At 27.7% G+C, this 11,882-nt stretch overlaps 2 protein-coding genes across 5 annotated transcripts in view; both read left to right on the forward strand.

Annotated features, from left to right (window-relative positions):
- Positions 1-390: 390 nt before the first annotated feature.
- LOC117179040 (E3 ubiquitin-protein ligase RNF113A) lies at positions 391-5,949 on the forward strand. 2 transcript variants are annotated; one of them, XM_033370663.1, is made up of 6 exons: positions 391-710; positions 853-926; positions 1,825-2,028; positions 2,119-2,335; positions 5,091-5,280; positions 5,470-5,949. In XM_033370663.1, the coding sequence occupies exons 1-6, from the start codon at positions 605-607 to the stop codon at positions 5,717-5,719; spliced, it is 1,041 nt and encodes a 346-aa protein (XP_033226554.1). In that variant the 5' UTR covers positions 391-604; the 3' UTR covers positions 5,720-5,949. The 2 variants fall into 2 exon arrangements, with proteins under 2 accessions (XP_033226554.1, XP_033226555.1); XM_033370664.1 differs by lacking the exon at positions 853-926 and having other exon boundaries at positions 612-710.
- Positions 5,950-10,073: 4,124 nt separating this feature from the next.
- The window catches only part of LOC117178803 (synaptic vesicle glycoprotein 2B-like), a 20,584-nt gene continuing 18,775 nt past the window's right edge, over positions 10,074-11,882 (forward strand). The window contains exon 1 of one of the 3 annotated variants that reach the window (XM_033370285.1): positions 10,074-10,251. The gene's annotated coding sequence lies outside the window, so the exon portion shown is untranslated. Of the gene's footprint in view, positions 10,252-10,515; positions 10,629-11,882 lie in introns of those variants that run through there. The other 2 variants (XM_033370286.1, XM_033370287.1) reach the window with 2 other exon arrangements.

Raw genomic sequence — 11,882 nt, forward strand, 5'->3', positions numbered from 1 at the left:
AGTCATAAGGAAAGAAAAAGGTTGACTCCAATATTATAAAATCAAGAAAAACTGTAATTTTGTGTACAGTTTAACGGGGAAACGTCAAATGAGAATAACAATGAAAAAATCGAATATTTCCATAATTAAGGATCTCAAGATTATTTCAAAAAAATCCTCAAATGTATTGAAAATTACAAAAAAGAGAGTAAATAAAAAAATCAATAGATTGAAAATAGCCCTATTCTATAACCTACAATGAGCCAAGTTCTTCAAATCCACTTCAGAGAAAATAAAAATTGCATAATACTATATATTGATTAAAATATTATAAAGAAGTGATTTTTGACATAAAACTTTCCGAAAAACACTCAATTTCACTCTAATTTCTTGCAACTCCCTAAATGCTCCGAAAACACGATTTGCGACTGTGACCTTTTCGTTCACACTCTCAAACAAATCTAATATTCATTAGTTACCTTTTTAAACGTTGCCTTGTAGTTCACACAATTATCTCACGACAATAAACCAGTTTTATCAATACACAAGCATTTATGATACAAATTCTTGATACAAAACTTCAAAAATCCCGACAAGAGCAGCCGCCAACGTTTACAAAACAGACATGGACGATTCAGTGTCTCTATCGGACAAGAAAAGCTGCACTTTTTTATTTAAAAAGAGAAAACCTAAAAATTTGGCTGTGAGAAAACGAAGGAGCGACGATAATGGTATGTTAAAAAATGTAATTTAATTAATATAGTTGATTTTAAAATCCAATAATTTAATTAAGGAAACTTGATTATAACTAATTTGTAGGTTATGATGACAAACTTTCGATGATTAACGTTTGTTTATAATTTGCTATTTTAGAAAGCAGCGAGGATGATACTATTGTTGTTAAAAAAGAGAAAAAGGTCGATTGCTCAAATCCGTTGAGGCAAAGTGTAAGTTGTTGAGAAAAATTAAAAAACCTAACCCCAAATTGCTTTACGCGTTCAAGATTTATTTTTACAATATGAGATTTTTTTCTCGTCTTGGTATTTAAATCAAGAATTTTTTTACATTTCCAGCAAACATAATTTTTACAGATCTCCAAAAACTGAATACGAAATTATTTGGGTCTATTTTAAATCATTCAAAATTGTATCATTTTAAAAAGGAAGCCTTTTAATACTTTACCAGCTATAAATTCAGAAAACTGAAAAGACTTATTTACATCAATTGTTCAGAATTAAAGAATTTTCGATTAAAAACCTTAATTATCGAAATTAAAATATTGTTTTAAATTCGGCAATTAATCATTATTTTCAATTTAAATCGCTCAAACTTGTATATTTTTAGTTTTTAATTTGTAGTAAAAGTGTTTTTGTAGGTCTCGAAATAAAGTAGTCACGTTTGCAAATTTTTAACCATGGGAGTTAACTGTTGGGAGTTAACCTTGTCCCAGAGCAAATTTATAATTCTTCACAGAAATTCCCTGTCCTAAACTCAAAATTATACTTCTTTACTGAAATTATAAACAGAATTATAAATCACAACAATAATGTCACAACTCAGAATTATAATTCCTTTAGATAATTCACTGTTCCAAGTGAGAATAGTAATTATTTTCGAAAAATTCTTATTCCAAGCGATAATTATGATTTGCCCACAAATTCCTTCTTCCAGCTCAGAATTAGAGTAATACAATATATGAAATCACTTTTAATTCGCATATTAGTAAATTTGATAAAAAGAATCCCGGTCATTTCAGGGTAAAAAAATCTGGTTTTCGTGTAAATGTAATTCTATGAAGACGCTTCACTTTACCGTAGGTTGAGCCCCTTCATTATATTTTTATAGACAATTAAATATCGGAAGCAAGCCAAGGCAGCTGATTCTGACGACAGTGATGAGGAAAAAGCCATTACAGTATCATACAAAAGTCTTGCGACGCCTTTACCAGCTGGACCTCAAGATCAAGGAGCAACAGCAACTTTAGAAACTGAAACCGAAGTCGACAAAGATGCTCAAGCCATTTTTGAGAAGGCTCAAAAAATTAACGAGGTATTTATTTTAATACCTAAAAAAATGATAAATTGATTTTGATCAAAAATTTTGAAGGGAAATATATTTTTTTTAATGTTTTCTTACTAGGAACTGGAGGGAATGGAAGATGACAAAATATACAGAGGCATGAACAACTACGCTCAATATTTTAAGAAGAAAGATACAGCAGCGGGAAATGCATCGAGTGGAATGGTACGAAAAGGACCAATTCGAGCTCCGGCAAATTTAAGGGCAACTGTTCGGTGGGATTATCAACCAGATATTTGCAAAGACTTTAAAGAAACTGGATTTTGCGGCTTCGGAGGTATGTATCTTTTTTTTTTCTTTTTTTTTTATCATATCATCTCAGAAAGCGATAAAAAACAGTCAGGGAATTTTTGAAAGAAATATTTTAAGTAACTGTCAAGAATAATCAGGGATGCCACACAGTCAGTTTTAGTCAATTTTTTTCTCAAATCACTTTTTAGTCCCGTTATTAAGATAAATTTACTATAGCCACTTTCCTTTCAATAACTTGACCCATGGGTTGATAATACTCTTGAATTCAAGTCTATACGTAAATCTGAATTTTCTTGATTTCTTTCAAGGCTTTTATGATATTTTAAAATATTTAAAAAAATGTTTAATGGATTTTAATAATTTGAGGGGATTTCAAATGATTTGAAAGATTTTAGGATATTTGTAAATTTTCCAAAGAATTTTAAGAGGATTAAAAAGTTTTAAGAGGTTTCAAAATATTTCGCAGGATTTGAAATATTGAAGGGTATTTTAAAAGATTTCAAAGTATTTTTAACGAGTCCAAAGGAATTTAAAGTTTAAAATTTTGTTTTTAAATTCTAAGGAGTTGCAAAAGCTGAAAAAAGTTTAAAAGGATTTCGAAAGCATTTAGGGTATTTTTAAACCTTCCACCGAATTTTAAAGAGATTAAAAATTTAAAAACATTTACAATATTTCAAGATATTTTAAAAGTTTCCAAGGCATTTTGAAGAGATTAAAAAATTTGCAAAGATTTGAATGATTTTAACGGATTTATAAAAATTTTCATGGAGTCCTAAAGAGTTTCCTTGCATTTTTGGAGAACTGGAACAATTTTACAGTACCTATGTGGCTCTAGGATATTTTTAAAGCTTCCAAAGAATTTTTGATTGATTTCAATGCTTTGAAGGGAACTTCTCAGAATTGCGGAAGATATGGAACGAGTATATAGGATCAGATTTTAGGATATTTCAAAAGATTCCAGGGTGGAATGATTTTGTATTAAAATTATAGATTTCTGGTATAAAAAAGCATAATGATAATATGAAAAATCTTAGGATTTTTTAAATTAAAAATACCATTTTTTGACGCAAAATACAAACGTAACGTAACTCAAGCCATTCAAAATTGTAAATCTTTTTCGAAATGACTGATATTTGTTTAAAATAACCGATTTCCGGTTAAAGCGCCAACATAAACTTGAATTGTTCAAAAATTGTAAATCTTCTTTGAAATGTATATCGAAATTTTCAGTGAAAATCGCTAGTTTAACATATTTTCCGTGAAAGACGCCAACATAACCGAAAATTGTGAAAAAGATGTGAATCCTCTTTAAAATATAATTTTTTAATTTGAAATACCAATTTCTGACAAAAAAAGGCAAACAAATTCCTAAATTGTTAAAAGATTTTAAATCTTTAGTTCAGATTATAATGATTTTTGTTTGAAAATTCCAATTTTGTATGCAATTCGCCACCCTAAATTCTTTTAAATTCTTTTGATTCACTTGAATTCTTCCTAATGCTCTTAATTCTACTCAATTAATGGATTTTTCTAAAGTTTTATTTAATTAATCTTGAAGTCTTTTAAACTCACTTTAAATTCTTATGTATGTAAAATCCCTTAAATTTTCCTTGACTGCTTTGAAACTTACTGAATTCAATTACTATTTTAATGTTTTAAATCGCTTTCCATCCACGTGATTCTTTTTGATTCACCTTTTATATTTATGAATTTTATCCAAACCTTCTGATTTCTCTTAAAAATTTTTTTAATTCAGTCAACTTTGACTGAAATAAATTGATTTTTTTTCAATTCACTTGAATTCTTTCCAATTTATCTTGAACACTTATAGGGTCTTATGAATCGAATTTAAAAAAATCACATTATAAATGTACATTAGTTACTTGAATAGTAAATTAAAAATTTATAAATGAAGGTGTTGCGATCTTATATTGTCAACTGATATTTCAGAAATTTTACACGGCGAAGGAAAATCGTTATTATTTTTGCAATTTTCAATTTTGTATACATTTACTACAGAAAAATAATACACGTTAGTTTTAACACATTTGAATATAAATTGAACGTTATATTACAATTTAAAGCTATTTATATTTTATCTACAAGGGGTCCAGCGGTCTAAACATGTTATCTGCAGTGTCATCGCAAGCCAAACATAGATGTGCTTGCAAAAATTAAATATAGTTTATTGCAAAAACTTTCTGAGTGTTAGTAATCGAGATGCATCGCTCACCTTCGTCTTTACAGTGATCTGTAGACGATAACATCGAAGATGACGTGAAAATAGCTCTAGATACCAAAACGCGATTTTCGAAAATCCATTTTAAAAAAACGAAAAGAAATTTTGCCGTTTCGCTTGCAGGATATTAACTACATATAAAAAAAAGTTCCAGAAAATACAAAAAACTCCATTTCCCAAAAAATGGCAGTTAACAGGTTTAGACCGCGGACCCTTCAAATTTAAAACTAAACTTTTGTTTCATTTATAAAATATTCTATATTAGAAATTTTACATGTTAAAAATTTTGTTCTTTAAATACTAATAGTCAGGGAAAATGAAAAATTAATCAGGGAAAAGTGAGGAAATTTGGAAAATGTAGTTTTGCTGGCACCCTGATTGTAATTAAAATTGACAAAGGGCAGAAAATTTGTAGAGGTGGCAATGGTGGGATGTTGGTCTATATTTTCTCATAGTGCCACAAATTACAGAACCCGTGTGCGCCCAGAAACCTAAATCTCACTCTTGATTCAAACTCTTGTTAATCATCTATTTATTACAGACAGTTGTAAGTTTCTTCACGATCGATCCGACTACAAATTGGGTTGGCAATTGGAAAGGGAGGCAGCCGGGGGAGGACAAGATGAAAGTGATGAAGACGATACAAAATATGAGATTGACAGTGACGAGGACAGTCTTCCCTTCAAATGTTTTATTTGTCGTAATAGTTTCAAAAGTCCTATAGTGACTAAGTAAGTATGATCACATTTTCTGTAGTTAATATATTTTTTAATAAATTATTATTATATTTATATTATTTATTATTATATATTTATATTGTTATAAGTTATTCATAATCTATTTTTGCTGAAATTAATTTGAAAGAGATTTCCGGTTTATATTTTAAACGATAGCGAAGTGTACTTTTATTTTTTTTACAGATGTAAACATTATTTCTGCGAAAAGTGCGCTTTAGACCATTACAAGACTAACAAGAGATGTTTTATTTGCAACGTTCCAACAAACGGAGTGTTTAATCCAGCAAAAGAATTGATCGCTAGAGCTCAAATGGAAGACGTCCCAGAAAAAAAAGTCAAGGCAGAAGTTAAAAGTGAAAGTGATTCTGATAATGATTCTGATAATGGCGCGAAGAAGAAGACGCTTGCAGAATGGCGTACAATAGAATCCTAATTTGGAGAATAAGGACCTCAGATTAAGCAACTTAATTAATTTAAAAATAGTATTTTGTATTAGTCTAGAGTTATGTGTTTCTTTCTTTCCACTAGACGTGGGTTTTATCCTAAATTAATATTTTTTTAAATACTAATAACAGTCTTCGCGGAAAATAATGCTTTTTCGTTTGAAAAGTGTAGAAAAGAATATATTATTTTATTTTTACAATAAATTATAATTCAATGATATGTAATTCGGCTATTTAATCTCTCTGAGGACAATGATTGATCAAATTATCTAAGGAGTAACGAATTTGAAAAATATTCAACGAGATTTAAGAATCTCTAAATAAATTAAGATTATTTTTAAAGTTGATGACTTAAAAATTTTATTTGTATACCTTTTAAATTTATACACTTTAATTTGAATACTTATCCAGTTTTACTTCAGATTTTTATTTTTTTATTATTTTATTTTATTATGCCCATATTCATCAAATAGACAACAATTAACAAAAATGATCTAACTTCTTGAATCGCGAGATTTTTTTATTGAAAATTTTCTCAAATTTAGATAAGCTTTTTGAATTTCTCAACTTATACGTGTGAATACATTTTTATTTTCAAGCATACTTTTTAATTTGTAATTATAATAATTTTTTTAATGCGACACAGTGGGATTCCTACATTACCAACCTCTTTTTTCCATTGAACAAAATTTTTTTGTGAACCATAGAACTTTTTTGGTAAATGAAATATCGAACTCAAAATTTGAGAAGAGCATAAGAAGACATTATTCTACGTTTATGTACTGCATTTGAATCGGAATTTAAAAAAAAAAATTATTTCTGAAATTTTTTGCCAAATTTCGATTCAAATGCAGTACATAAACGTAGGATAATGTCTTCTAATGCTCTCCTGAAATGTTGAGTTCGATATTTGATTTACAAAAAAAGTTCTATGGTTCAAAAAAAAAATTTTGTTCTATAGAAAAAAGAGGTTGGTAATGTAGGAATTCCACTGTGTCGCATGCCCTTAAATGTAAATATTTTAAAGGCCAAGTATAAATTACCATTTTCATTCAATTTTGCAACTGATTTTTTAGTAGAAGAGTAATATTTTTTGGTTGAAACTTACTTATTTTCAATTATAACGATGACTATTATATTTGTGGTTCAGAACTCATCTCAATTGTTTGGCAAAACTACTATTTGGATGAAAATTCAATTATTTTGTCAAAAAATTCATATTATATCTTTGGTAGAAAAATAATCTTTTTTAGTTGAAACTTAATTCTCTTTACATGAAAAGTCTACTATTATATTTTTGGCTAAGAATTTGTCTCTTTTGTTTAAAAATGCTACCACTTAGTTGCAAGTACAATTATTTCATCAAACTCAATTTTTTCGATATAAAATTCAACTGTCTTGTTGAACTTTCGGTCTTTTAGATATAAAGTTCATCCCTTTGGATTGAAAATTCATCTTTTGTTAGAAAAGTAATCTTTTCTTCATTGAAAGTTACGTATTTTGAATCAAAAAGTCTACTGTTATATTTTTGGCCTAGAACTCATCTCTATTATTTAAAAAATCTACTATTTGGATGAAAATTTGTTCATTACGTCAAAAAAATTATTTTTTTTGGTCGAAGTTTCAATTATTTGGTTGAACATTTATCTTTTTGGAGATAAAATTCGTCCTTTTAAATTGAAATTTCACCCGGTAAGAAGAGAAGAATTCAGAAAAATTCAGAATCTGCATTCCCATTAATACGTGCATTTTCCTCCGTCGAAAGTTACACCAAGGAGTAAAAAAAAGCCAAATCTATTCTTTTTAATCGACTTGGAAAAATGTAATGGAAGCGTATTGAGAGGAATTAAAAAATGAAGGAATGCAAAAGAAAGAACAGGAAGACAGAGTATAATTTACTTTAAAGAAGATAAACCTAGTCTTTTTAATCGATCAGTTATAAATATAAAATAATTATGTTAATAGAAATAATTTGTATTACCGTCAAAAAATATTTTTATAATTTTTTTTACCTTGCGCAACAGTATTAAATGAATTTATTATTATGTATTATATTATTAAATCTATAATTTCTTTAAAAAATATAAAATATCATAATTAAATTTAGTCCGCCGTTTTGGCAGACAAAAAATTGATATTTCCAAACTTATATTCCACTGGGATCTTTTTTAAATAAGGTATCATTTATATTGTCGATAATTCGTCTTTTTTGGTAGAAAATAAAATTTTCTTAAAAATTTATATTTAAAGGTTAAAAATTAAAGTTTATTGTAAAAGATTAGTCTTTTGGTTCGAAAATTTAACAATTTGGCGGATTTATTTTTCTTTCCTGGTTTAAAATTCAAATCTTTATGAAAATTCGTCTCTTTGGCTTAAACATTCGTCTTTGTAGATTGAAAATTTAGCAATTTGCTTAAAAGTTCGACGTTTTGGTTTAAGACTCATATTTTTTACTTAAAAGTTCATCTACTTGGTTGTAAATGGAATAATTTTGCTTGGAATTGATTTTTTTAATTGAGAATTTAACTATTTAGTAAACAAGTTTTGTTTCTTGGCTTGAAAACTCAAATCTTTTGTTGAAAATTCCTCTCTATTGGTAGGTAATTCATGTTTTTTTGTTGTTGAAAATTGAGCTATTTTGTTGAAAATGCAGTATGTATCGACTTGATACCTCGAAAAAATATCACATCTACTAGAATTTTATTTAAAACAATTTGTTCCCCTGTTTTCGTGAAAAAGCATCCCATTTCCCTGTTTCTAGAGAATTTTCTATGTGAAGGTTATTAATAATTAAGAATTAAAATAAATTATAAAATCTAACCACTGAATAATTACGAATTTATATGATTTAAAATTTAACAAATCAAAGTTTCTGCTTTGCTACAGAAAAACTCCAACGTTAATATAAAATCAATTTTTTGAAAATCAAAATATTAACGAAGGGTGTTTACAGTGTTTTACATTCAAATTTGCTCGGGACAATGATTAAAATTGTATTTTTATTTTCAAGCCTTTATATTTTGTTTAATTTCTAATGCTTTCTCCTAAAAATGTTCTAATCTTAAACTTATAGAATTTATAATGAATTCCGGATTGTTCAATTTTATAATGGCACAATAATGGTTGCACTTTTTATCATTTCCAAATTGGAAATGTTCTGTTCTTGAGTACTCTCAATTAGAAATTATTCCCTTATTAACGTTTTAATGAAAAATTTGTTGTTCACGTTCGACGTATTTGTTTTATTTCAAGTGCTTCATTTATAGTAAGAGAATTTTTCATTATTTATGCTTTTTTTAAATTTCAAATATTTTAAACAAATTCAGTTCGTAATTTAAAAATTTTAAAAATGGAAAACCCAGTGGGCACAAAATTTGGCGACGTTTTTACGACATCGTTACGACAACTTCAGAACATCCTATGTCCATGTCGTTAAGGTGTCTTTGCGATATCGTAAATAAGTCGTATGATTCGACGATGTCTTTACGATATCGCAAAGGCGCCGAAACGACATGGACATAGGATGTCGTAAACATGTCGTAACGATGTCATAAAGACGTACCAAATTTTGTGCCCACTGGGAAATTTAAAGATTTACACAATTCTAATTTTTAAAGAGTCTAATTATGAATTCCTATCATATTTGAATTAAAATTCTTACATTTGTATAGTGTAGATTTGAACATTTGCTCGATTATAAAAATAGATCTTTTATATATTTTTGAATCTTGAATTTTAAACTCTAAAATTTTAAAATATGAAACAGTTCAGTTTGGATCATCTAAATTGGTAATCTTTTTAAATTCTGAGACTTTTTGACACCTCTAAATTCGGCCCTAGCCAAAAAAGAAAAAAAATTTGTAATTAATATTATATATTAAAAATGTAGAATTAATATTTATTTTCAAGTAGAACACCACTTGTTCCTTTTAAGATCCATTCATCGTATTAAGTGGTATTTCCTGTATAAATACCAGGGGATTTATCATCGAGAAATTCGATTTGCAATCTGCTTAGGGGATGAAGAAAAATTCTATTTCCGGCTATATTACTGTAATTTTATCCCTGAAATCTGGTTGACATCTTCGATCGGTAAAAGGTTCCGGCACCCCCGGTGCTATAAGGGATGATCAAGGTTATCGATTTCAACTCTACATGTATATATAGCACATACCCTACATATATATTCATATATTTGTACATGCGCCTGAGACAAACCCACACTATATGTATTTTCACACAATGAAATACTGAACGCTTGTCTGTGAAATGGTTAGGCGTGCAAATCGATACACTACATACAATGTTTCTCTCGACCCGTAAAAATGTCGCCAGGAGATAGTGTCAAACTTCCGGACAACTCATGAAAAAAACCAGGCCGCGAGATATCTTCGCGACCAGAATGCAGCATGCAATTAATTAAAAATTAACTCATCTGGCCGTGTAGTCAAATTGTATTTGTGAAGTTCCGCGGGTTCCTTCTTCCTCATCAAAACGAGTTGAAAGCTGAGGGAAATCTCAAGTAAAGTTAATAAATAATAAAAATAAAGGTGATAGTTGATCTCGCTGAAGAAGTATTCCGATTTGGAAATTCGGGAATAAATAGTTGTCTATTTCTGTCGGATCGATTTGGAATAAGTAATAACGTTCAATATAATATAAAATACTGCCAGTGTTTGAAATTGTTTTCGCAAAAAGAATCACACAATAGTAATCTTTTTTTATGTTATCATTTTTTTGATGATCTGATGATTTGTTAAAATTTGAAAACATTTGGTGATTTTGTTGTTTAACTTGTTCAAGTTAGAAGAAAATTTGACGGAAATTAGTTTCCGTAAAGGACGCATATATCGACCAGGACATTAACAACTTGAGAATACATTAACTCATTTTAGCCAGGTATGCGAAATTGTGTTCTCACATTTTATTTGGTGAGAAATGGTCGAGAATATTGTTCAACACTATAAATGATGAAAATTGCTCTTTTAAAATGTTTCAATTTGAAAGATTTACAATTAATTAATCATTCAAAAGTCTACTATCATATTTTTGGCTGTCCACTCATCTCTATTGTTAAAAAATATACTATTTGGTTGAAAATTCGATTATTTTGTCAACAAATTATATCTTTTTGGTCGAAGTTTCAATTATATTGTTTAATATTCATGTTTTTGGACATAAAATTTGACCTTTGAAATTAAAAATTGATGTTTTGTTAGAAAATTAATCTTTTTTTTATTGAAAGCTAATGCTTTCTAATTGAAAAGTTTACTATTGTATTTTTGATTCAGAATTAATCTATTTCGGGTTAAAAATTTAGTTATTATGTTGAGAATTCAATTATTTTGTTAAAACTTTATGCTTTTTTATAGAAAAATTAACTACTTGTTCGAAAGTTGAACTCCTTTTTTTAAGAAAATAGATTTTTTCTGAAGATTCATCTTTTTAGTTCAAATTGGAAGTAATTTATTAAAAATAAAGTTTTTTTTATAAATTCAAAAGTTTTGTGAAAAATTCATCCTTTTGTTTGAATATTACATTATTTGAATATTATATTATATATAACCAAAAAATTGGTATGTTTCGTAATTTTTAATTGGTAAATTCGAGTACTTTTTCAACTTGTTGTTGATGGTAAAAATAATTTAACATTCTTAAGTTTCAAATTTAAGACTGACGATACGCAGATTTTGAAAATTGAGAATTTTAATTAATAAATCTTGGAAAGAATAAAATTCATATTGATGACCTTAATAAAATATAGAATTTGAAAGAAATCGAAAATAAACAATCTCAAATTGGAACTGATGATTCAAATATTAATTTTAAAGTGTTAAGGATTGAATAATTTTCATTTGAAAAAGTTTTTAGCGTTTAACAACTTTAAATTAAAACCTTAATATTTAAATAAAAAATTGTCATTAATAAAAAAGTAGTAAGTGTATGAAAAGAAAATTTGAACCTTCAGAAGTTTAAATTAACAAATTTACAGTCTAAAATATTCAAATTTAAGCCATTTTAAGTTGATACACTTTATATGTATAAACTTTTAATTTAGAATTTTAAACCCTCTAAGTTTGGCACTTTTCAACTCTGCAAGATTTAATTTTAAGAAATTTTTCAATATTTTAATTTCTTCAGATTTCCTCACAA

The sequence above is a fragment of the Belonocnema kinseyi genome, chromosome 8 (genome assembly GCF_010883055.1).
Source record: "Belonocnema kinseyi isolate 2016_QV_RU_SX_M_011 chromosome 8, B_treatae_v1, whole genome shotgun sequence".
Lineage (NCBI taxonomy): Eukaryota > Metazoa > Arthropoda > Insecta > Hymenoptera > Cynipidae > Belonocnema > Belonocnema kinseyi.